General features: G+C 54.7%; 1 protein-coding gene across 1 annotated transcript in view; it reads right to left on the reverse strand.

The window, feature by feature from the left end:
• Window positions 1-24,398, reverse strand: part of SND1 (staphylococcal nuclease and tudor domain containing 1) — a gene marked incomplete at its 5' end in the record, with an annotated part of 277,106 nt that extends 252,708 nt beyond the window's left edge. The window contains 3 exons of the mRNA XM_089777623.1: window positions 12,423-12,543; window positions 15,717-15,866; window positions 24,243-24,398. Of these exons, the coding sequence (XP_089633749.1) occupies window positions 12,423-12,543; window positions 15,717-15,866; window positions 24,243-24,398 (427 nt within the window). The remainder of the gene's footprint in view (window positions 1-12,422; window positions 12,544-15,716; window positions 15,867-24,242) is intronic.
• Between the last annotated feature and the right edge of the window lie 2,133 nt (window positions 24,399-26,531).

Below are 26,531 nucleotides of genomic sequence, written 5' to 3' on the forward strand. Positions count from 1 at the left end.
ACAGACAACAGCCCTCGTGCCTGGAAAAGCTTGGCATCAGCTTTTCAAAAGGATTAGGGGGTAGATTTCCTTACAGCTGGCCAAAGGGGGTCTCAGCCCCTCCCCCCCCGGCTTTTGGTGCAGGTCACTGTTCAGACCAGCCTAGATGGACCATGGATCTGATCCAGTCTGGCGATTCCTATGGGATAGGCTGGATGACTCAGGCACTGGTAGGACAGCAGCTTGGAACCAGTGACTGCGGTCAACCAGCCACCAACAGCAGTTACTATGGGCAGGCTGATACACCCGCCTCAGCCTGGACTCCACTCCCGCAGAAACTCAAGCTGGCCGCGCCAAGGCAGCGAATCAGACCGGCCTGACCAACAGGCGTTCTGGGAGGAGCGAGGGAGTGGAGATCCGACGCGAGCGGCTGAGAACCCACTTGTCTAACGCGCTCCGAAGGAAAGGCCTGGTGGTGGAAACAGGGCAGGGCACAGGGCTTACCGCAGGCCAAGGGAGGGATAAGCAAGGGCCAGACCAAGACGTTAAGATTACCCGAGTCTGGGAGAGGCAGGAACCTGTGAATTCACCCTTTAGGGAAGGGGTAGAAACCATAAGGGTACGTCTGAACTAGTCCTCTTTCCAAAGAGGGATGTAAATTAGACATCGAAATTGCAAATGAAGCCAGGATTTGAATTTCCCACGCTTTATTTGCATAATCGCGTCACGGCATTCTTTCAAAAAACACTATTTTGAAAGTGAAACCGTGGCCTAGTCATGGTTCAAAAAGGCTTTTCTTTTGGAAAGAACCACGTCTAGACCACGGCGTCACTTTCAAAATAGTGTTTTTTGAAAGAACGCTGTGACACGATTATGCAAATGAGGCGTGGGAAATTCAAATCCCAGCTTCATTTGCAATTTCGATGTGTCCAATTCACATCCCTCTTTCAAAAGAGGAATGTAATCTAGAGAGAGCCTTGGGGTTGGACTATGGCTCTTATCACAGAACACTAGAACTAGAAGGAACCTCGAGAGTCATTAAGTCCAGTCGCCCGCCCTCAACAAAACCCAGCACTGTCTGATCATCCCTGACAGGTGTCTAACCTGCTCTTAAATATCTCCAGCCATGGAGATACCACAACCCCCCAGGCAATTTATTCCAGTGTTTCACCACCCTGGCAGGCAGGAAGTTTTCCCTAACGTCCAACCTAAACCTCCCTTGCTGCAGTTTAAGTCCAATCCTCAGAGGCTGAAGAGAACAATTTGCCCCCCTCCTCCTGCCCCCTCCCCCGGCCAGACACCCACCAGCAGCCTGCTCCTGCACCCTACCTTCAACCCAGATTGTATACACCCATCCCTTTCCCACTGGTTGGACCCCTCATTTTTGGCCCCACCCCAGGGACTAGGGGGCCCACAAAACCCTGGAACCCCAGAACAGTTCATCTGGCTTCCCCCGGCCTCCCCCCACAATGAGGCTGGAGCACCAGGGGAGCGAGGTGTCTCAGTTGGGGCCCACGTCAGTGAGCATTGGGGATTTTGGGGAGGCAGGGGTGAGTTGCTCTTTTGCTTCTCACTTCTGTGATCAACTGATTTTTCTGTGGGACAGTGGCCCCTGACCCAGAGACAAGGTTAAAATCTTGGGTTGAACATAATATTTTATTTGTATTTACTTTTATTTAGCTGTGAGTCAGCGACCAGGGAGTTTGCGAACAGGAGCAGCTAACAGGGAGTTTGGAGAGGGAGGTTAGAGGGGCAAGTTAGAGGGTGTCAGGACTCCTGACCTTCCTTAAACCTAACTTTTATAATAATCTATATTCCAGACATTTAATAAGCGCAGTTTTATACTTGAACTTATTCATAAAAAATGGAAACAGAAGCCCAGCAGCAGAGTGGGGGCTATTCTGTTTATTGCGTTGAGTGTAACATGTATGATTACCTGCCCTGTGGGCAGGTAGCGTATCTGTGCGCCCATTGCAAGGAGCTCCTGACCCTCAGAGACCGAGTTCGGGCTTTGGAGGCCAGGGTGGCTGAACTGGAGGAGCTAAGGGAGGTAGAGAGCTATGTTGATGAGACTTTCCGGGACACTGTAGTACTGTCCCACCTCCAGTCTGAGAGCCCCAGTGCTCTTAAGGAGGATGAAAGTCTCAAGGGAACAGAGCATTCAATGGGAGCAGAGGGAAACCATCCCTTAGTTGGGACCCTCCTTCCCGAGGATGCTGCGGTATCCTCTCGCACTGAGGATACCTCTGATGGGGAGGGAATGCCAGTTGTTAGGAAGAGGCAGGTGTTAGTAGTGGGTGACTTGATAGTTAGAAACATAGATTGTTGGGTTTGTGATGACCGGGAGAACCGTATGGTCACTTGCCAGCCTGGTGCGAAGGTTGCGGATCTCTTGAGGCATCTAGATAGACTTGTGGGTAGTGCTGGGGAGGAGCCGGTAGTCATGGTACATGTAGGTACCAATGACATAGGGAAGGGTAAGAGATGTCCTGGAGGCCAAATTTAGGTTGCTAGGAAAGACTGAAATCCAGGACCTCTATGGTGGCATTCTCGGAAATGCTTCCAGTTCCACGCGCAGGGCCAGGTAGGCAGGCAGAGCTTCAGAGTCTCAATGTGTGGATGAGACGACGGTGTAGGGAAGAGGGGTTTGGATTAGGAACTGGGGACACTTTTGGGAGAGGGGGAACCTATACAGGAAGGATGGGCTCCACCTAAACCAGGGTGGAACCAGACTGCTGGCACTAAACATTAAAAAGGCCGTAGAGAAGTTTTTAAACTAAGAGATGGGGGAAAGCCGATTGGTGCGGAGATGCACATAAATCGGATGGAGACTTCTTAGAGGAGAATCCATTGATAGAGATTCTCTAAGCTGCAGCCAGAAAGAGGAGGGGAGAGGACAAACCATGGGCCAGAGCAGACAAACAACTGCATATAAAGGAATCCAATGCAACAGGGAAGGGCAGACAAATAAGCAGTGGCAAATTTTTAAAGTGCTTCTTCACAAATGCTAGGAGTCTGACTAATAAGATGGGTGAACTAGAGTACCTCGTATTAAAGGAGGAGATTGACATAATAGACATCACTGAAACCTGGTGGAAAGAGGAAAATCTGTGGGACACAATCATACTGGGATATAAAATATATCGGAAGGATAGAGCAGGCCGGGTGGGTGGCGGAGTGGCACTGTATATGAAAGATAATGTAGAATCAAATGAAATAAAAATATTAAATGAATCATGTTCCATAGAATCGCTATGGATAGAAATTCCATGCTCCAATAATAAGAAATTAGCAGTAGGGATATATTACCGACCACCTGACCAGGACAGCGATACTGACATTGAAATGCTGAGGGAGATTAGAGAGGCTACCAAAATAAAGAACTCTATAATAATGGGGGATTTTAATTACCCCCATATTGACTGGATACATGTCACCACAGGAAGACAAGCAGAGATAACATTTCTCAATGGCTTAAATGACTGCTTCTTGGAGCAGCTGGTGCAGGAACCCACAAGGGGAGAGGCAATTCTCGATTTAGTCCTGAGTGGAGCGCAGGATCAGGTCCAGGAGACCGCTTGGGAATAGTGACCATAATATAACAATATTCAACATTCCTGTGGTGGGAAGAACACCTCAGCAGTCCAGCACTCTGGCATTTAATTTCAAAAAGGGGAATTACGCAAAAATGAGGAGGTTAGTTAAACAGAAATTAAAAGGCACAGTGACTAGAGCCAAATCCCTGAAAGCTGCATGGAAACTTTTTAAAGACACCATAATAGAGGCCCAACTTAAATGTATACCCCAAATTAAAGAACATAGCAAGAGACCTAAAAAAGAGTCACCGTGGCTTAACCACCATGTAAAAGAAGCAGTGAGGGACAAAGAGGCATCTTTTAAGAAGTGGAAGTCCAATCCTAGTGAGAAATAGAAAAGAACAAACTGTCAAATCAAGTGTAAAAATGTAATAAGAAAAGCAAAAAAAGATTGAGGAACAGCTAGCCAAAAACTCTCAAAAATAACAAAATGTTTAAGTATATTAGAAGCAGGAAGCCTACTAAAAAACCTGTGGGTCCCCTAGATGAAAGGAGCAATCAAGATGATAAAGCCATTGCGGAGAAACTAAATGATTTCTTTGCTTCAGTCTTCACGGCTGAGGACTTTAGGGAGATTCCCAAATCTGCACCGTCCTTTGTGGGTGATGAATCTGAGGAACTGTCCCGGATTGAAGTGTCATTAGAGGAGGTTTTGGAACAAATAGAAAAACTTAATGTTAACAAATCTCCGGGACCGGATGGCATTCATCCAAGGGTTCTAAAAACTCAAATGGGAAATTGCTGAGCTATTATCTGTGGTTTGTACCCTTATCCTTTAAATCGGCTTCCGTACCTAATGACTGGAAAGTAGCCAACGTGACACCAATATTCAAAAGGGGCTCTCAAGGCAATCCTGGCAATTATAGACCGGTAAGTCTAACTTCAGTACCGGGCAAATTACTTAAAACAACAGTAAAGAATAAAATTGTGAGGCATGTAGAAGAACATAATTTGTTGGACAAAAGTCAACATGGTTTCTGTAAAGGGAAATCCTGTCTTACTAATCTATTCGAGTTCTTTGAAGGGGTTAACAAACATGCGGACAAGGGGGATCCAGTAGATATAGTATACTTGGATTTTCAGAAAGCCTTTGACAAGGTCCCTCACCAAAGTCTCTTGTGTAAATTACATGGCCATGGGATAAGAGGGAAGGTCCTTTCTTGGATTGAGAACTGGTTAAAAGACAGGAAACAAAGGGTAGGAATAAATGGTAAATGTTCAGAATGGAGAGGGGTAACTAGTGATGTCCCCCAAGGGTCAGTCCTGGGACCAATCCTTTTCAACTTATCCATAAATGATCTGGAGAAAGGGGTAAGCAGTGAAGTGGTAAAGTTTGCGGATGATACCAAACTGTTTAGGATAGTCAAGACAGAAGCAGACTGTAAGTGACTCCAAGAATATCTCACCAAACTGAGTGATTGGGCAACAAAATGGCAAATGAAATTTAATGTAGATAAGTGTAAAGTAATGCACATCGGGAAAAATAACCCCAACTATACGTACAGTATGATGGGGGCTAATTTGGCTATGACAAATCAGGAAAGATCTTGGAGTTATCGTGGACAGTTCTCTGAAAACTTCCACGCAGTGTGCAGCAGTGGTCAAAAAGGCAAATAGGATGCTAGGACTTAAGGGATAGAAAATAAGACCCAGAATATCTTACTGCCCCTGTATAAAACTATGGTACGCCCACATTTTGAAGTGGGGTTCCGCAGGGGTCTGTTTTGGGACCAGCTCTGTTCAATATCTTCATCAACAATTTAGATATTGGTATAGAAAGTACGCTTAAAGTTTGCAGATGATACCAAGCTGGGAGGGGTTGTGACTAATCTGGAGGATAGGGTCATAATTCAAAATGACCTGGACAAACTGGAGAAATGGTCTGAGAAATAGAATGAAGATTAATAAAGACAAATGCAAAGTGCTCCACTTAGGAAGGAACAATCAGTTTCACACACAGAATGGGAAGCGACGGTCTGGGAAGGAGTACAGCAGAAAGGGATCTAGGGGTTATAGTGGACCACAAGATAAATATGAATCAGCAGTGTGATGCTGTTGCAAAGAATACAAGCATGATTCTGGGATGTATTAACAGGTGTGTTGTGAGCAAGACACAAGAAGTCATTCTTCCGCTCTGCTCTGCGCTGGTTAGGCCTCAATTGGAGTATTGTGTCCAGTTCTGGGCACTGCATCTCAAGAAAGATGTGGAAAAATTGGAGAGGGTCCAGAGAAGAGCAACAAGAATGATTAAAGATCTAGAAAACATGAGCTATGAAGGAAGGCTGAAGGAATTGGGTTTGTTTAGTTTAGAAAAGAGAAGATTGAGGGGGGACATGATAGCCGTTTTCAGGTATCTAAAAGGGTGTCATGAGGAGGAGAGAATGATTAGGGGTTTGGAACGGGTCCCATATGAGGAGAGGTTAAAGCGACTGGGACTTTTTAGTTTAGAAAAGAGGAGACTGAGGGGGGATATGATAGAGGTCTATAAAATCATGAGTGGTGTGGAGAGGGCCGATAAAGAAAAGTTACTTATTAGTTCCCTAAATAGAAGAACTAGAGGACACCAAATGAAATTAATGGGGAGCAGGTTTAAAACTAATAAAAGAAAGTTCTTCTTCACACAGAATGTAGTCAACCTGTGGAACTCCTTGCCATAGGAGGCTGTGAAGGCTAGGACTAACAGTTTAAAGAGAAGCTAGATAATTTCATGGAGGTTAGGTCCATAAAAGGCTATTAGCCAGGGGATAAAATGGTGTCCTTGGCCTCTGTTTGTCAGAGGCTGGAGAGGGATGGCAGGAGACAAATCGCTTGATCATTGTCTTCGGTCCACCCCCTCTGGGGCACCTGGTGCTGGCCACTGTCGGCAGACAGCATACTGGGCTAGATGGACCTTTGGGCTGACCCAGTCCGGCCGTTCTTATGTTCACTTGCTGGCACTGGCCAACAAGCTCGTAATTGGGGACCAGCCCCTAGTCTAGCCACCACAGCAGAACACTTCTACACCACCCCCCCCAGACACTCCAACTCTGAGTCCATCATACACCTGAACCCCCTGCCCTGAGCCCTTCATACCACCACATCCCCAAACTCCTGCACCCCCACATGCCCAGCTCCCTGGCGTAACACTCCTGCACCACCCACATCCTCCAACCTCGTGTCCTGAGTCCTTAGTACACCCAATCCCACTGCCCTGAGCCCCTCACACTCCAACCCAAACTCCTGAGCACCCCCATCCCCAACCTCAGCATAAGATTGACAGAAGACAGCCTGAATGCAGCATGCACCAGGGTTTGATCAGTGATGATGTAAACTTCAAAGAAACGTGCAAGAAGACGCAGCAGCAGGAGTCCCGTTAAACTCTGAGTACAAGGTTTCGTCTGTGCTATTCATCACCACGTCAATCATCAAGAATATTAATTTGCGCATTTTCAGTCGTGCAAACGGACATTCTTACTCAGCTCTGTTGCCCACTTGTTCTGAATTTTAATACAGTTTGGCTCCTTGGTTTGAAAAGGTTGCCGACCCCTGCTCCAGCTCAGGAGTGGGGAATCTCAGGCCTGCAGCTTGCCTGGATCTGGCCCCCAAGGCTCAGGGCTCCCTCCAGCATTGGGGAGCCTGTGTTGGCCCTCCAGTCCCCCCCCCATACTGTCTTCCCATGGAGCTGGAGCACACAATCTATTAGCCTGGGCCCCCCGGCTCTGGTATGGGAGGGGAATGTGGGGAGGGTCTGTCTCCTCAGCTGGGGGCCACAGTGAGGGTTTTGCTTCACTTGTGTGGCCCCCCCGACTGATTTTTCTGTGGGTCAGCGACCCCGACCCAAAAAAGGCTCCTCGGCCCTGCTCTAGCTGCTCTCTGAAGGTCTCCCATCCAAACGCGGCCTGGCCAGACACTGAGCCTGCACAGTCTAGCGCGCCGCACCATTTGGAACAAGCCCCTCCGATTCCAAGGAGCATGGGGATTCTCCAGTCCGGCCGCCTCTGCCTCAGGCCCCGCGGTAACTCCCAGAGCGGAGCTTTTAGCAGAACACAATCTGGCGTAAGAGCTGCCAGCGATGGAGACTCCCACTGGTCACTGCACTCCCATTGCCCTCTGGTCACTGCATGCCTGTGTTCCCTGGGCGCACACGCATGCCACAGGAGAGCAGGGCTGCCAAACGGGCAGCCTGAGCGCTGCAGAAAGTACTCGTGCCCCTCGGCTCCCTGTCAGTTTCAAGGAACAAACTAGCTGTGCCCCACTTGGGCACGCTTCCAACAGTGACCTGCGCGCCAGCCACCCCACTGTGCGACTGAAAACGCACAAGGGCACGACCCAGGCTTGTCCGCTGTGGCTCATTCTTGGCTTCTGGCCACCATTCGTGTTCTGTTGGAGCCCGTCCATCCCCCTTCCATCCACGTGGCTCTACTTCCCCCAACCCACCCCCGCCTTATTCTTAGTGGGGGTAGAACCTACCGGAGCAATTTACCAAGGGCTGTGGTAGAGTCCCCATTTTTAAATCAAGGCTGGCTGTTTCTAAAAGCTCTGCTCTAGGAATTCGTGAGGAAGTTCTCTGGCTTCTGAAATACGGGACATCGGATCAGCGGCCCCTTCTGGCCTGGGAGCCTGAACACCCCCAAAGGCCTGCAGAAATCGTGATCAGCGCCCCATTGTGCTGGGAGCCGCTTCTATTTGTACTGCTATCTGACCACCTTTGCCCCTTCTCAAAACCTCTGGGGGGCAGGACCACCCCAGACTGGGTTTCTGGCCCATTCTGCTACTAAGGACAAGGATGTGCAGACTCACTCCTGAGAGCAGCAGAACAGAAGCAAGACCTGGACTCATGACCTTGACTAAAGAACATTTTGTGCCCTGAGCATTTATCAGGGCACGTGACTTGCCTCCCTCTTCTCTAAGACTCACTGGAATTAGCACCCAAGGTATCTACCGCTGTGCCACTTCTACAGCTTAGATCCCTCCTTGCCTATGGGTCGCTTTGCCCCGTTCTGCCTCTTGCAATCACCCTAACAGACCCTAGATAAGCTGCTCAGCAAAGCTTTGCAAGAAGGAAGCCATAACCTCCACAACACGCAAAAACGAAGCTAATGCAGCGCTCCCAAACAGGCAATGGTGCTTTCAAAGCACTACTCCACTTTCACAAGTGCCAGATAACCAACCCCCTTCTGAGGTGCTGTTCAAGCAATTCCATGGGCAATGAACATCCTCTCCATGCGCAGCGGCGGGCAAAGAGAACAATGTTAGGAATCCTTAAGCAAGGGATAGAGAACCCGACAATCTCTTATTGCCTCAATCCATGGCACGCTCACACTTTGAATAAATCAAATGTGGTTGCCTCTAGCGATGTGAGGGACTAGTCAGCTATCCGATAAACACATGCGTATTGGATAGTCGGCTACTTGTTCCCCCCTCTTGCTGCCTCTCAGACAGAAGGGGGAAGAGAAGGGGGAACTTCGAAGTGGCAGCACCGCTTGAAGACGGCAGCCAGACCCTGGGCTCCACACAGTGATGTTGCTTTGAAAAGCCACTTGCAGCCTGGGGCCAGCTGGGGTGTCCTCAGGCTGCACGCGGCGTTTCAAAGCAGCAGCACCATACAGAGCCCAGGATCAGCTGGGAATTCCCCCGCTGACCCTAGACTCCGTGCGGCACTGACACTCAAACAGTATCAAAGCGACAGTGTGGCGTAGTGGGGGGCTGCCTGCGCTGTACCCTGGGGTCCCCCTGCGCTGTGATATGAGATTCCCACTGACTCACCCACGCGTGGATTAGCTCAGACACCTGATAACAAGGCTCTTTCCCCAGGGGAGAGACAAAGGGAGGGAGGCAGAGATGAACACCTGGTTTGGGGGCAGGGACTGGGAGCAGGGCACTCTTGGGAACCATGAAGGAAAGAGACTAAGGGAGGGCTGGAATCTAGGGGCCCAGGGACCCCATCCCAAGGGGGCTGAGGCATCTTGGCCCAGACTCCTGTAGCCACGTCACGTCTGTGCTGGGCTGTGTCCTGGAGGAGCAATAACCCCTCTATTCTACTAGCTGGTGGAGTCTGTTCTTGCTGCTACGGGGCTGCAGGATCGGAGGAATCCCGACTCACCATCACAGGAAGTGCCACACAGAGCCCTGGGTCAGCAGGGGAGTCCCCAGCTATCATCTTTGGAAAATCATGGAAGACAGGAGAGATTCCAGAAGACTGGAAAAGGGCAAATATTGTGCCCATCTATAAAAAGGGAAATAAGAACAACCCAGGAATCTACCGACCAGTCAGTTTAACTTCTGTGCCAGGAAAGATAATGGAGCAAGTAATTAAGGAAATCTGCAAACACTTGGAAGATAAGGTGATAGGGAACAGCCAGCATGGATTTGTAAAGAATAAATCACGTCAAACCAATCTGATAGCTTTGATAGGATAACGAGTCTTGTGGGTAAGGGAGAAGCAGTGGACATGGTATACCTAGACTTTAGTAAGGCATTTGATACTGTCTCACATGATATTCTTATCAATAAACTAGGCAAATACAACGTAGATGGGGCTACTATAAGGTAGGTGCATAACTGGCTGGATAACCACACTGAGTAGTTAAGGGTTTACAATCCTGCTGGAAAGGTTTAACAAGTGGGTTTCTGCAGGGGTCTGTTTTGGGACCAGCTCTGTTCAATATCTTCATCAAAGATTTAGATATCAGCATAGAGAGTATGCTTATTAAGTTTGCAGATACCAACAAGCTGGGAGGGGTTGCGACTAATCTGAAGGATAGGGTCACCATTCAAAATGATCTGGACAAATTGGAGAAATGGTCTGAGGTAAACAGGATGAAGTTTAATAAGAACAAATGCAAAGTGCTCCACTTAGGAAGGAACAATCAGTTTCACATACAGAATGGGAAGTGACTGTCTAGGAAGGAGTACGGCAGAAAGATCTAGGGGTTATAGCAGACCACAAGCTGAATATGAGTCAGTGTGATGCTGTTGCAAAAAAGCAAACATGATTCTGGGCTGTATGAACAGGAGTGTTGTGAGCAAGACACGAGGAGTCATTCTTCTGCTCTACTCTGCGCTGATTAGGGCTCAGTTGCAGTATTGTGTCCAGTTCTGGGTACCACATTTCAAGATGTGGAGAAACTGGAGAAGGTCCAGAGAAGAGCAACAAGAATGATGAAAGGTCTAGAGAACCTGACCTTTGAAAAAAAGACTGAAAGAACTGGGTGTGACGGCGCGTTGGGAGTCCCCCGTCTCCTGCACCCTGAAATGGCACAGACTCCACCAGCCAGTGGAATTGAGGGTGGTTTATTGCTTCTCCAGGATACAGCACAGCACAGATGGAATCTGGTCACAGAGCTGGGCTAGGATGCCTCAGGCCCCCTTGAGTTGGGGGGAGACTGTGCCCCTAAACTCCAGCCCCTCTCCCTAGGCTGTCTCCTCCATGCTCACAGACAGCAACTAACTAACTCTCTTCCAGCCCTGCCCCCCAGCCAGGGCAGCATCCACCTTCCTTTGTTCCTCTCCATGGGGGGTGTCTGGCCCTACTGGTTTGCATAGTGACTCATCCTGTTTTGCTGGGTCATGGTCCCCTCGGCAGCCAGTGGGGGTTACCCCAGAGCCAGCAGCATAGAAACCAGCCAGGTACCCCCACTACGTCACACTGGGCTTGTTTCATTTGGAAAAGAGAAGATTGAGGGGGGACATGAGAGCAGTTTTCAGGTATCTATAAGTGTCACAAGGAAGAGGGAGAAAAATTGTTCTTCCTGGCCTCTGAGGATAGAACAAGAAGCAATGGACTTAAACTGCAACAAGGGAGTTTTAGGTTGCACGTTAGGAAAAAGTTCCTGTCGGGGTGGTTAAACACTGGAATAAATTGCCTAGGGAGGCTGCGGAATCTCCATCTCTGGAGATATTTAGGAGTAGGTTAGATAAATGTCTATCAGGGATGGTCTAGACAGTGCTGGGTCCTGCCATGGGGGCAGGGGACTGGACTCAGTGACCTCTCAAGGTCCCTTCCAGTCCAAGTATTCTATGATTTCATCTTGGAAGAGACACAAATGAAAGGGGTATGATGGAGGTTTAAAATCATGACAGTGTGGACAAAAAGTTATTTACTTTTTCCCATAAGACAAGAACTAGAGGGTCACTAAATGAAATTTAATAGGAAGCAGGTGTTCTCTTCACACAACCTATGTTAACATCCTCTGGCAAGGAGTTCCACAGGTTGTGAAGACCAGGACTTTAACTGGGTTCAAAAAAAGCACTAGATAAATCCATGGAGGTTAGGTCCATCAACAGCTACACCAGGCTGGCCGGAATGGTGTCCCTAGCCTGTCTGGGAATGAGTGACAGGAGTGAAGTCACTGGATTCCCTGTCCTGTTCACCCCCTCTGGGGCCCCTGGCATTGGCCACTGTCGGCAGACAGGACACTGGGCCGGATGGACCTTTGGTCTGACCCACTGTGGCCGTTCTCAGGCTGTGCTGACTCAAGACAGTCCAATGGACACCCTCATGGACACTAACTGCAAAGGAGCTATGAGACCTCCCTTCTGTTGCTCGTCTCCAGTTGACGAACGCCACACGATTCGTAGTAGCCTAACGGCGGCAGCAGGCAACCTAAGGCAATTCAACCAGCCCCACGGCCAGAAGCAGCCTGAGCACATTCAGCAGCGTTAGTCCGCAGCAGCGTTGGCTGAACCCAGCACCCACCCAGGGGGTGCCCGGAGGGCCAGGAAGAGCCCGCACTGGAATGTCCCTAGAATTCATGGCAGTGCACTAAATGGCAGCCTGAGGCCATCAATGCAGTGGGGTGTCGGGTTCATCCCACCAGCAACAGCAGACCTGCAGGGTGTCTGGCAGCCCGAGCCGCCGCTACTCACCTTTCCCAAGGTACACCATGCCGTACTCCCGGCCTTGGGGGGTCTTGTACTCCACCGTGAAGCACACCTCCTTCCCAATAAGCTTCTTCCGCAGGAACTCACGAGCCGGAAACCCCCAGGGCTAGGGAAGAACAGAACCATCACTGGAGCTCCAAGTGACATCAGCCTGAGGGCTCCCCTTCCACTGCTAGGCACCATGCAGAGAGATCTCATAGGGAGGCAGTGTTGCCTAGCAAACAGAGCACACAGCTTCCCCACCTGCAAAATGGACTCTGTGATCCTGACCTCCTTCCTATTGGACATGGGGAGGTGGGAGAAGCAGGGAGCGAGGGGAAAGTGCAGTTTGCTGCATCCCTCACTCTGGCTGGGGAAGGACAGGGTAGGGATGCTAAGACTTGCCTCAGCCGGGGTACGTGCACCCTCCCCAGCTGTGGCCACTGGAGCTGCAGCAGCCATGGAGAGGAGCTGCTGCAGGGAGAAGGGGCTGGGGTTGTTCTCCCCCTCCAGAGCAAGGATTGAACTGAAGATACAATTCCATGACTCTCACAAGTGGGCTGTGCCCACGAAGGCGCCCGATATTACAGAGATGTTAGTCTCTAGGGTGCCATAGGACTACTTGATTTTTAGAAGGACATGAGTTAAGGACCCAGGCAACGCTGGGTAAGTCTTCTCGGTATCTAGCCCTCCAGTGAAGCGGTGTGCAAGGCAGCTCGGTCTGCGGGTTCTGTTAGCACCCTGCAGCCGGAGTTCCTGCGCTCAAGACAGCAGGGGACTCTGGTAAGGAGGGGTCAGCACTGCAGCTGAACACTCAGTGCAGGTCTGTGCTACGTCGTACGCACAGAGCTGGTGAGCAAAAGCAGGAGGCCGAGTTGTTTGTCCCCAAATGGGATGCTGCAGAGCCAGCACCTCTTCCCCAGACCCACGTCCATCCCACCCCTCTGTACAACTTCAGCACGGCACCATCTCACTGCAGATCGGATTGGCCCCGCCCCTCAGGTCACCCCAAACAGCCACCGGGTGACAGTGTTTGAAGTAGCGTCCTACAGGGAAAAAGCTCCACGCACAACCCCAGCCTGAGTCAGCCAGCTCCCACAACTCAGCACGCAGCAGACAGCTGCTTTGGGCAACGGGTGGGGGCAGGGAAGACCACCAGCATTGTAGCTCATGGGTACCCCCGAGGAGATCGCCCGCAAACCGCAGCTGGGCTCAGGAGGCCAGGGTATGAAACACACCACCTTCGGCTCCATCCACCAGTGTGCTGGGAGACCAGCTTTCTCATCAGAGCCCAGCACCTACACTAGCAAGGCCACCATGATCTGCTGCCACAGGAGCAGTTAACCATTCCCCCATGAAGATTCCTCCATCGAAAGCCGATTAGGCTCCTGCCAGACAACACCTAGGATGCATCTCTCCCCCAGTCTCTGCCTCCCTGGAGGCTGGTAGCCTGGAAGATTCACCTCGACTAGTGCGTCTCAACCTTTTTTTAAATAAAGTACTCCCCTTTTTCAAACAAAACATTAAGTACCCCCGGTACCGACAGTTTTCAGAATGTTTTTCTCCCGTTGAAACATTTGTTTAAACAATGTAATCGCAGCCAGGCGGGCGATGACATTTTTGGGTGTAAAAAGTACAAAAATAATCAAGCGTCGTAAAACTTAAAATGAAAATTCAGTTCTCCACATGTCGGTTGTGTTGATGGACCCCCAGACTTCGAGTACCCCTAAGGGTGCTCGTACCACGGGTGGAGAAACACTGAGCTAGGGCACCAGAACGGAAGCACCCCGCTACGCTATGCGATGACAAACATTTTACACTCAGTAGGCCCGGCTGAGGACAGCCGCCTGCCTAGCTCAAAAGGGCTCTGAGCCAGAGGAAATCGAACTGGTCTTCTCACACACCCCTGGCAGATACTCCTTTGCTAGGCCAGCAGCTCTCACCAAAAATCCCGAACATGGCAGGAAAAATTTGGTTGAGCAAAAGAAAAAAAACAGGATGAAAGTTGAGCGAAAAAACCAATGGGAGAACAAAAAGGTCACTGTGCCTTTAAAAATCCCCACACTCCTCACTGCCCCCCCCCCCCCCGGACATGGCAGAGAAGGAATGTCCCCACCAGCCTTCCGTACAAGGGACACATTTTACAGTCCGGTATTTCTGGGGGGGGTTACAGGACAGGGCCAGAAATAATGGATGGTCCGGGTGAAAACCGGACACCTGGACACCCTATCCTGTATCCCCCCTCAGACTGGGACTCACCCTACCCCGAAGCTGAGCAGGGCTGGGCCTGGTCCCCCCTTGCTAGAGAACGCAGACAAGGCTGAGGGAAGAGGCCCTGCAGCTCCAGCAGGAGGCGCTCTCCCTCCCGGAGCCAGCGCTCCACAAGCACACCGAGAGGAGCTCCAGCAGGCTCGTCCGTTTCACCGAGACACGAGGCTGCAGCAAGAATGTGACCAGGACTCCGGGGCTGACCCCCACTCACAGCACCCCCTAAGGGGGAGCACCCCTAGCACTCTGCTGCAGCACAGGGTGGGCTCAGACCCCATCCTACTCCTAGCACCACACCCGGGCACTGGGATCTGCCCTAGGGCTGTTAAACATCAGTTCACTGACTAGTCGAGTACCCTGATGAAATGTTATCGGTTACTCAACTATTCTACAGTCCCTGGGGGCGGGGCCTGCAGACACTGGATCAGAGGCAGCAACGCGGGATGCCAGGTGGGAGCCCGTTTAAAAACCAGCTCCCCTCGTGGACTGGGAGAGGGGCAGCAGCACAGGGTGGCAGCAGCCCCCGGCTTGGGCGGATCTGAGCTCCCGGACCCAGCGTGAGCCAGGACTGAGCCGGGCTGCCCGCCCACCCAGCCCCTAATGCACTTTAAATGCAGAGCCGCAGCAGGGGTAGGTCCCGGACCCACCACAAGCCAGAACTGAGCCGGGCTGCTGGCCAGCCTGCTAAACGCTGACTGGCAGGGAGAGGGAGATGCATGTGGTCTATAGCATTAGCCTATAAGCTTTTGCCTATCGGTTAATCGGCTGCACTGTTACATCCCGAGTCTGCACTGAGCCCCCCAGGCAGGGAGCACGGGAACTCAGGGATCAAGTTACACTGGCCCAAGGCTGAGGACTTGCTACACTGAGCTCTGGGTCCGGGCCCAAAGTCACTGCTGGCTTGAGGTTTCCTGCTGGCGGTCTGCCAGGCCAGGCTGTATTTGGGTGGCACCCACAGGAGGGTCTCGCCTGGCCACAGTCCTGGGTGCTCGGAGCCCGGGGAGCCTTTTGCCCCAGTGAGGAGACACGTACCTCGTCTGGGGTGTCCTTGGCATCCGGCTGGCCCGCAGCAGCCCGGCGGGCGAGGTTTCCGGCACGGATATTGCTGAGGTTGATCTGCCGCTCCGGAGGGGGCCCCCCACGGGGCTGCCCTCGGACAATGATGGCGCAGCCCGAGAGGACCTGCAGGGAGGCAGACAGGACATTAGTGCTCCAACAGCCACGCTAACCGCTTGGAGAAGCAGCGGGTGTGCCCTCTGGTCCCACCCCATTCCTGTCTCTAGGGCGGGGCGGGGAACCTCAGGGCCGGACGCAGCCCCCGGCTTGCCTGGATCCTGCCTGAGGCCGAGGGCTTTCCCTCAGCGTTGGGGAGCCTGTGCTGACCCTCCAGCCCCCCGCTACCTCCCTATGGGGCTGGACCACACGAACATCTCACCCGCTGAGGCTTGGGTGAGAAGGGAATGCAGGGAGGGTCTCCCCAGCCAGGGGTCACGTCAGTGGGGAGGAGGGGGGTATTTTATTTTTTTTTAATATATATATATATATATATAGGGTTTTTTTGCTTCTCATTTGTGTGCAGCCCCTGACTGATTTTCTGTGGGTCAGCGGCCCTCGCCCCAAGGAAGTTTCCCCATCACGGATCTAGGTGGTTATCGTGGCCCCCCATCATTTTGCCCAAGCATCCCCCCCTTCCTAGCACCGCCACACAGCCTTCCACACACACACGCTTCCAGAGCCGCCTCTGCCGGCCCCAAGCATCGGCCTCCCTTCCCGGCCCAGGCTGCACCCCCCAAGCTCCTCAATGATGCCGGCTCGCGTGCTGGCAACCCCGAGCTCTGCAGACCCCCCTTCAGTAAGGGAGCGAGACGCCTGCTCATCATGGGCAATCTCACAGGACTCTGCTCTCACAGGATTGTCGACTCCCCCAACGGCCCAACAGCCTCCCAAGCCTGGACGAGGAGCCCACGTGCACTCCAGCACCACGCCGCCACAGTAAGCCAGCCACGCCCACGGCCAGCCACTGCGCAGGGAGCAGTAAGCATCACTGCTGCACACGAGCGTCTCCGTCCCGTCTGCAGAGGGGCCAGTAGGCAGCTGGGAGCTAGGAGACCGGAGAAGTCCCAGGGGCCACAACTGGCCCCGCTGGGCAGAGGGGAGTGGGCCAGCTGCCTACCTCCCAGGCACAGCTCATGCCAGCGGGCCCTGGGGGTGGGGCGGGGGGTGGCCAGCCAGGCTGTACGGCCAGCCTCACTGGAGCCCCACTGCAGAGGAGATTCGGGGATCGGAGCAGCAGCGCCAGAGGGAAGTGGGGCAGGCGAGCTCCTGCCCAAGCAGCGGGCAGCCCTGCAGCACAGCGAGGCTGGTGAGTGCAGCTGCCCGGGGGCCACCACCAGGACTTCCGGGCCGCTCTGAGCCAGGTCCGGCATGAAGTTCTCACCCCTGCCAGCCCTGAGCTCCCAGCTCGACGGGCAGGTCTCCTGGCAGCGCAGGGAAAGGAGCCCAGTGGGGTTCAACAGGGCTCAGGCCCTGGCCACCTGTGAGCAAGGCCCCACACGTGGCACCGGCAAGCCCTGCCGATAGCCAGGGACCAGTGGGCAGCGAGCCCTGCGCTCGCACCCTGGCTGCAAACAAGGGCACGGCAGGGTTTGAGCTCCGGGGCCTCTGCGCTGTGCTGTGCCCCTTCACACATGCAAGTCCCCAGGGCAGTGCACCCAGCCCCGATGCCCTCGCTAGCGTGTCCCCCGGCCGCACCCTGCTCCTCATCTAGTCCATCGGCAACGGCAGCTCCCCAAGGGGCGGGGATGCACCAAGCCCACAAGCGGAGGAGCTGCCCCCGAACACGTTAGCTGGGTGGGGGCGCTACAGGAGACTCCTGCTTAAAGAGACGGCCCCGTCGCACCAGGACCAAGCCCTTGGGCCCTCCCCCGGACAATCTGTGCTGGCTCGGCACACCAGGGCCGCGCTCCGCAAGCCCCCCCAGCACGTATGCGAGAGCACGTCCCCCGTGCAGCCAGACAAGGCCCCTGGCTAGAGACAGGCGACGGCAGCGAGTGACGGCCTGGCTCTGCACGGTCCCCTCCTGCGGTGACAGGAGGAGCAGGGAAGTCTAGCGGGGCCGAGGAAGCCGGGGCTCTGTTCCCAGCTCTGCCACCCCCTGCTGGGTGACCTGGGTTACGTCCCCCATCCCTGCCTTGGCTCCCCACGCCCCGTTGTCATTGCGGCAACAGGCCCTGCCGCACGAAGCTGCAGTTACTGCACGCCACACGGCCCCACTGAGCCCCAGCCAGTCCCGCATTAGCAGCCCCACTCCCATCTGCCACTCACCGAACAGCGCAGGCCTCGCGGCAGGAGCAGTGACCTCGCCACCCATGGGGCCAGCACGTCGGACAGATGGGGCAGGAGAAGGGGAGATCAACCGAAACTGACCATGCCCCTTGACCCAGGGCACAGGCAAGCGCCTCCGCTTGCCCCGCCGCCGAGGGCCATGCAGGGCGGGCTGCCAAGCGCATGACATGCTCCCTTGGGGCTGAGCATGCTGCCCCCGCGGAGGGGGCTCTCGGCCGTACCCGCCAGCCAGCGAGGGGGAGCACGCCCCACAGACCGCAGGCAAGGCCACTGCGAAGGGTGACCAGGAAGCAAGGCTTGCGGAATGCCCAAGGGCCCTGAAGTAAAACCCGTCCCGTTGTCTTGCCTGCCCATTGGGTGCATGATGCTGTGCACCTGGGGGTTGGATTTCCACGCAATGGCTGGTGTGACGGCACGTTGGGGTTTTCCCATCTCCTGCACCCCCGTAATGGCACGAACAGACTCCACCAGCCAGTAGAACAGGGGGAGTTTATTGCTTCTCCAGGATACAGCCTAGCACAGATGTCATCTGGTTCCAGGGCAGGCCTAGGATGCCTCAGCCCCCCTTGAGATGGGGGAGCCTGGGCCCCTAAATCCCAGCCCGTTGCCTAGGCTGCTTCCTCCATGATCCCAGCCAGAACCACACAAACTCACTTCCAGCCCTGTCCCCAGCCAGGGCTCCACTCCCCTTCCTCCCATTGTTCCGCTCCCTGGGAGGTAACTGGTCAGACAGGTTCGAAGCCCCCTTGCATAATGACTCATCCCCTGCCCTGCTGGGCCGTGCTGCAGCCAGCAGCCAGTGGAGGTCACTCACAACCCACTGCCCAGCATAGCAACCAGCAAGGTACCTCCCACTATGGCACAGCTGGGCTGGAAAGGCATTTCCAGACTTGTGAGGGAGCCACCTGGAGTCGGGGGAAGATCACCAGGGATGACCCATGAGTTCGGACCAACGCCCACAATCTGCTGCTTAAGCTGCTGGGGAATTCTCAGTCCAGAAACCCCTCCCCAGAGAAGCCGGCCAGCTGAGAAAGCAGAAGGGAGAGGCTCCTCATGCAGGGACAGGACTGGTGCCGCACCTAGACAAGAGCTGGGAGCACAGACCAGCAGTTCGCAGGAAGGGCCATTTCACCCAAGCAGCTAGCCTAGGAATAGAGCAGCCCCAGCCTGTGCTACCGAGTGACCCGTCCCCCCCAGGGCTGAACACAGCAGCTCCATGCCCTGGGGCCTCCCAAAGGCATCCCCTCCACAGGCAGCTCCGCAAGCCGCAGCGGGGCGAAAAGCACTAGCCAAGCAAACCGAACTGGCTTCCCCAGAGCTGCAGCTGGCATCCGGGATAAGGCATCCACTGAAGGCAGGCAGGATAAGGCAGCCGCTGACGGCAGAGGGGGTTTCCAGTGGCCTAATGGATAAGGCATGAGCCTCTGGAGATACAAGTGCCATGCAGGAGAAGCTTGAGTTCCAGCAGGCCGTTCCCCGGTTACTGGATCCATCCCCCCCGGTTACTGGATCCATCCCCCCCGGTTACTGGATCCATCCCCCCCGGTTACTGGATCCATCCCCCCCGGTTACTGGATCCAGGCCCTTACAGGAAACGTGAACACAGTGTGTCTGCCCAGACAGCACCCTCTCCGCTGGCTGTGCTGGGACAGCTTTAGTCATTTTGGCTGCGTGGGATTCTCCAGCGTCTCAGTGAACGGAAGCCGGCCATGTGAGGTCTGGAGGTCACCGCCCTCCTCCATACCGGCACACCCGCCTTGGTGCTCTCTGCTCAGCCGACTCCTGGACCCCCAACAAGCACAGCCCCTGGCCAGCTGCAATGGCTGAGATGCCATGCTGCTTTTACCAGTGCCTCTCCCTGCTTTGCCCAGGCTCTGGGGAAGTCCGGACAGACAGGTTAGCACAAGAGGAGAACTCAATGCCGAAGAACAAGGCGTGTCACCTTGCGGTGCATGCTTACAGACGGGCACGGGGCTGGTGCTGCCGACAGGCTGAACTGCTTGGTTTGGGTGTAATTTCTCCGCTGTTCTCTGAGCCACCCGTCAGCTCCTGGGACCAGGGTGAGTGGCACACAGTGGGATCAAAGGGACGCTGATCCGCTGACGTACATACAAGCAGTCTGCCCTCCAGCTGTACTGAACGTTAGGCAGGGAAAGCTGCCAGCACCCATTGGCACACCACCTCCCAAGAGCCCGAGGTGGACCGGTCACAGCTGGGCCAGGCAGGGTGCACAGGGATACAGCTACCCAGCCAGGTGAGGTCATGGGAGCAGCGTTGCCTACTAAGCCACCTCTCTGTCTAGATGGAGTCCAGGGGCCGTTCTGTTGCCAAGCAGGCCCTGAGAAACCAGATCCACTGAGCTCTGGAGGAGACGGTCCTGTTCTGACAGCTGCCACGCTCCGATGAATTGTAGCCCAAATATTCCTCTCGGAACAGCCAGTGCCCTGAACCAATGTAAGAATTAGATGCTTTTAACCTTGTTTTCAGACGGCTCCTTGCCTCTCTCCCAGTGCCTGGAATACAAACGCCAGAAGCAGACTCCAGCCCAGACTCCCGGCTAGCGGGAAGCTACAGGCACAAGGTGAGTTGCCAGCAGAGCAGCGATCTGACCTGACAGGTGAGCAAGCCTAGAGCCATGCCGTTCCACGTGGCACTGCTGTGCCGCGGCGAGCAAAGACCTGCCTTGCTCCGTCAGTGGGGCTCAAGGGGCGTTGCCTATGTCCATTCCACATTAAGGCGAGGGCTCGCTACATGCACTGGTGCCACGTTTCCCCTCACAGTGTCTACAGGGGAGCAGTGCTGGTGACCCTGGCACGGCTCCCTAAGGCACAGGAAAAGGGGCCCCACCCGTCATCCCCCCCAGCTTTCCTTTGCTGAAAACAGACAGTGGGAAAGGTAGGCGAGCCATGGAATGGACATGAGCAACATGTCGTCACGTTACTGGGTCTTCAGGGGAGCAGCCAGATCACTGCTGCACCCATAGGTGGATGTGTTGGCACCAAGAATGGTATAGAAGGGGGCCATGTGACGTATAGAATAGGAGCTTACTGTCTGCTGAGCCTATGTACGCTAGTCATGTGACTGTAAAATGTCTGTGTGTGTAGGTAGGAATCTGTGTAGATACTGAATATTTCTCTGCATGTGGTTGAGCAATGGGCAGAGACCGGCCTGTGGACATGCTAATCAGTGAGGCCTTGTGGGACAATGGCACTCGATGGGCCAAGGACACACCTAAAGAATGAGGGTGACTCATACCTAACGGCTACCAGCAGTGAACACAGGAATAAGCCGTGGACCAGGTGACCTGCTGTAGCCAAGAAGAGACCAGGAACGAGGGATAAATAGGCCATGTGGTGGACTCCATCTTTGTTCTCAGCTCAGCACTTCATCCCAGAGGCAGCAGTGCAGGGATCGAAGAGCCCGGAAGACCTGTGGACCCATCCTGATCCTAGGATGCGCAACAAGGACTTAAACCAGCAGCTGCAACATCTCTGCTAGAGCCTGCATCGAGGACTGGGAGATTCGGTGCATGTAACGTACTATCCTTTAACAACCTCACTCTCAGGCTTTTCTTTTTTGTAATAATAAACCTTTAGATGTTAGATGCTAAAGGATTGGCTCAGCGTGATTTGTGGGTAAGGTCCAGAGGGTAAATTGACCAGGGATCTGTGGCTGGTTTCTTGGAACCGGACAGAACTTGTTCGGGGCAGGTGGGATTGGATGCTAGGACCCCCCCACTTGTGTATAGGCCCGGGGCCATCTGGGGCACGGATATTGCTGGGGTGTCGGAGGGGTTTTGCTCGTGAGGCTTCAGGCAGGCAGCTGAAGTGCTCTGTGGGACTGGTTTGTGGCCTGTTTGGAGAGGTCACCAGTCAGGGGCTGTAAGAAGCCCCGGATTTGATGCAATTAACTCTGAGCGGATGCCCTCAGCTGTGCCCAGACACGGCCCGGTCCGTCTCAGTCTCGTCTTCCAGTGCTTGCTCATGTCCCTCCCACATTGGGGGGCCCAGCCAGAACCCGGGGAGGCCGGTAGGAACTCACGGCCGCATAGATTGCAGCAGCTCTGCCAGGCCCAGCATGACACCATAACGAGACACGAACTTGTGGCCAGAGGACCATGCTGCAGCTCTGCAGATGGGCCGTGTCAGGATACGTGCAGGAAGGCCGCCTGAGCTCTGGTCAAGTGGGCGAATCAGCGGCAGCAGAACCCTGGCCAGCTGGTAACGGGTCTATCTGCAAAGCGCTCTAGTGGGAAAACATTCGGCAAGGAGACCGACAGCCCTTTGTCTGATCCTGTAGCGGTGAAGAGCCGGGTCGATTTACAGAAAGGCTTGGGGCACTGAGTCAAAGGCAAAGCCCTCTGGACAGGCTGGGTGTGCACACACCTCTCCTCTGCCGCCTTGGCCAGCTTGGGACAGAACGCCAGGAGGAACACGCCCTGGTTCACATGGAAGGCAGGCCAGGCGGGGCCACAGCAGGACCTTATGCTTAAAAAAGGCCGCAGAAGGAGGTTCTGAGGTCAAGCTTTAGTCTCCCAGACTCGTCACGCCAGCATCACCCGCACCGGGAAAGCGACGCGGTGGGAAAGGGAGCAGGAGCCCAGCAGCTCGAAAGGCAGGCTGGGGAGCCTGCAGAGGTCCAGATAAGGTCCCACTGCGGGATGGGGGCCCGTACCTGCCGGTAAACCCTCTCGCGGCCTCTTAGGAATCTGACATGCCATGAAGAAAGCCTTGTCCCTGAATCGGTGGGTGAAAGGGGAGATGGCCAGGTCTCCTGTTAGGGGGGTCTCGTGCTAGGGCCTGGCTCCTGAGACGCAGCAGGCAATCTAAGATGGACCACACTGTAGAACACGAGGCAGATACGCTGCATTGACACCCAGTGGGCAAACGCCCGCCACTTGGCCATGGGGATCAGTCTCACGGACGGCGCCCTGCTCCCCAGGGGGACCTGCTGAACCTCCAAGGCGGCCCACTCCTCCGGGTTCAACCACACAGAGGTGCAGAGACTCGAGGTGGAGAGGGAGGGGCTGCCCTGCCACCATCTTCATGAGCCTGCTGAAGCAGCACTGGCGAGGACCCGCCGGGGGCTATCGCTATAACCTAACATTAAAATAAAATGAATGGAGATCGTCTATCTCCTAGAACTGGAAGGGACCTCGAGGTCACCGAGTCCAGTCCCCTGCCCTCACAGCAGGACCAAGTACCATCCCTGATGAATTTTTGCCCCAAATCGCCTCCGCAAGGATCGAACTCACCTCCCTGGGTTTAGCAGACCAATGCTCAAACCACTGAGCTATCCCTCCCCCACAAGGTTCAACCTGTGCTATGTCCCTTTTGATCTTTCCTAGGGCCGGCTGATGGCAGGCGGAAGGCATGGGTGAGGGAGTCCTTGTGCAGGCCCTGCCGGGAGCAAAACCAATGGCACTTTGTTTTGCCTGACAGCAAACAGGATCACTGGGGGCACGCCCCACCTCAAGTCTGGAAGTTCTCACCATGAGTGGTCACTCCAAGTGGGGCAGTCCCGGATGCGGTGATCCACTAGGGCATCCCTGAGGCCGGAGAGGGGACCAGCCTGCAGACGAAGGTTGTGGCCGATGCTGTAGTCCCAGAGAGCGCCTCCTGGCAGAGCCGACGAGCATGCTCGCCCATGCCAGCTTGTGCAGAACACCAAGGCAGCACTGCCCCTCTGGACCCTGCCACTCTGCCTGACTGGTGCAGCAGAAAGACACCGCAGCCAACCCCAACCCTCAGCTCCTTAACATCTGGTCCTCCTCCAGGGACCACATCCCGGGGTCTGGAGATCCCCAGCCGAGGTCCCCAGCATCTGATACCAGCTCAATGGAGGGAGAACGGCTGTCCAAGGGAATTCCTTCCAGGACTTCCCCTGGATCAGTCCACCACTGCAGTGAAGGGACCATGCCAGGGGAGTGGTGTATGATCTTTTCCAGGTGATCCCTGGCCTGGGAATGGGTTGATGCACACGGAGGCTGCACACGGAGCCTGGAACAACAGCAGCATGCTCGTGCATGGGCCATGCAGCTCAGCAGATGCAAGAACACCCTGGCTCTGGTCGGGGAAAGGCAGACGTTTCCAAAGCGAGGTCTGTCAGGGCCCAAAACCCGTTGAGTGGCAGGAAGGCTCTTGCAGGTGGAGTGGCGCACCGCTCCAAGGAATTCTCCCCTTTGTACTGGGACTGCAATGGACTGCCATTCACCAGTAGCCCCGGGCAGCAATGTGGGGTTTGCAGAACTGAGACGGCTCTTTGGCCCTGAGCTGCCTTGGACCAGGCGGTTGAAGTACGGCTCGATCTCAGGTTGGTGATCGGCTTCAAGTGGAATGTCCCAAGGGCCAATTCTAGGGCTGGTTTGATTCAACATCTTCATTAACGGCCTGGAGATGGGGATGGGTTGCAAGTTTTCAGATGACACTAAGCGTGGGGGGGGGGGGAGAGGTAGATACGCTGGAGGGCAGGGAGAGGGTCCAGACTGACCTAGACACATTGGAGGATTGGGCCACAAGTAATCTGATGAGGTTCAACAAGGACAAGTGCAGAGTCCTACCCTTGGGACGGATGAATCCCAAGTATTGGTACAGGCTGGGGGCCGACTGGCTAAGCAGCAGTTTGGCAGAAAAGGCCCTGGGGATAACAGTGGATAAGAAGCTGGATATGAGTCAACAGGTGGCCCTTGTAGCCAAACAGGATAGTGACACATTGGGTTGCATTAGGAGGAGCGTTGCCAGCAGATCCACAGAAGTGATTATTCCCCTTTATTTGGCTTCAGTGAGGCCACATCTGGAGTGTTGTGTCCAGTTCTGAGCCCCCCACTAGAGAAGGGATGTGGACGCATTGGAGAGGGGCCAGCGGAGGGCGACCAAAATGATTTGGGGGCTGGAGCACATGGCCTATGGGGAGAGACTGAGGCATTTGGGCTTGTTGAGTCTGCAGAAGAGAAGAATGAGGGGGGTTTGAGAGCAGCCTTCAACTCCCTGCAGGGGGGATCCAAAGAGGCTGTTCTCAGTGGGGGCAGACCGAGGAGCAATGGGCTCAAGTTGCCGTGGGGGAGGACTAGGTTGGAGATTATGAAAAACTGTTTCCCTAGGCGGGTGGGGAAGAGCTGCGATGGACTCCCTAGGAAGGGGGTGGAACCTCCATCCCTCGAGTGTTTAAGCCCCGGCTGGGTTGATTGAGTCCGGGTTGGTCCTGCTTTGGACAGGGCACTGGACTTGACTCCTGAGGGCTCTGCCCGCCCTGGGATTCTCTGATCTGGACACCCCGACGCCTGAGGAGAGCTGCTGCTACTGTCATGCACCTGGTACACACCCTCGGTGCCAGGGCCAGACCAAACAGGCCTGCAGACTGGCAATGGGCAGGACCCCCTGGAAATCAGGGAGCATCTGAGCAGGAAGCTCCCTGTGGGAAAGCAGGCACCCTGCAGGTCGAGGGCAGCATCCCATCTCCCAGAGCCAGGGAGGGGATAATGGAGGCCAGGGAGACCGAGACTGTCAACTCCTGGGGCTGGTCTGCATCCCTGCCAGAGAGCACGTGCCTCAGTGGGCCTGTGCCAGGGTACCAGTGAAGTACACCGAGTCCTGCTGCCAGTGCCCTGGGACTGTAGCAGGCTCCGCTGTGTGTGCCTCCCTAGCTCCCAGGCACTACGGCACGACCCTCCCAAGGAGCAGTGCCGCTCAGGCAAGGACAGACAGTAAGGCCTCCAAGGCATGTTACTCGAGGTCTGGGCAGCACCAGCCTCCCGAGCAGCCTGGAGAGCTTTGGGTGCTGAGAGCACGTGAAGCCGACAGTCGGGACATCAAATCCTGAGGAACTGGCTAACCAGTCAAACAGCTTCACATGGACTGAAATGAGCTGCCAAACACGTCTTGCCTCGCCCCCAGCCCTGTCCTTTCCCTGGCAGGGAGCAGACCATCCTCTACCGGCTTCTTGGCCAGGGCCATCAGTGGCGATCAGTGCCAGCTCACCGACGCACCAGCAGGGCACTGCACATGGACACCTTGGGGCTGCGTGCCAAGAGAGACCTCTGCTCTGGGGCCAGAGGGAGCAGTGACTCCGTCGGGAGCACCTGGAGCTGATCTCACGCTCCTCCCTAGTCCTAGGCACGTAGGACTTGCAGACAACACATCAGCGCCATGCCCTCTGTCCAGGTGCCAAAGACAGCTGTACGGGGAGCACTGATGGGCACAGGGCCTGTCCAGCAATGTCAGGGCTTAAAGCCTTGTGACCAGGGCATGCCAGCCCGCAGCCAGGACTCCCTAAACTGTAAAGCACTGCAAAGGACAACACTGCATCACTAGCTACGGCCACCTTGATTGTCCGAAAAGCCTGAGCAACGCAAGGAAGAGCAGCGAACATTCCAGCACCATCACTGGCGGCAAGGAACTGAGCATGGGGGAGCCAGCGGTGCCCCTTACACAGCGCCAGACAGGTGCCACTCCACAGGGCGCAGAGCCACTCCTACAGAGATACTGCGGAGGGAACTGGCCAGCA

Source organism: Pelodiscus sinensis, chromosome 1 (assembly GCF_052426305.1).
Source record: "Pelodiscus sinensis isolate ZL-2025 chromosome 1, ASM5242630v1, whole genome shotgun sequence".
NCBI classification, from domain to species: Eukaryota; Metazoa; Chordata; order Testudines; family Trionychidae; genus Pelodiscus; species Pelodiscus sinensis.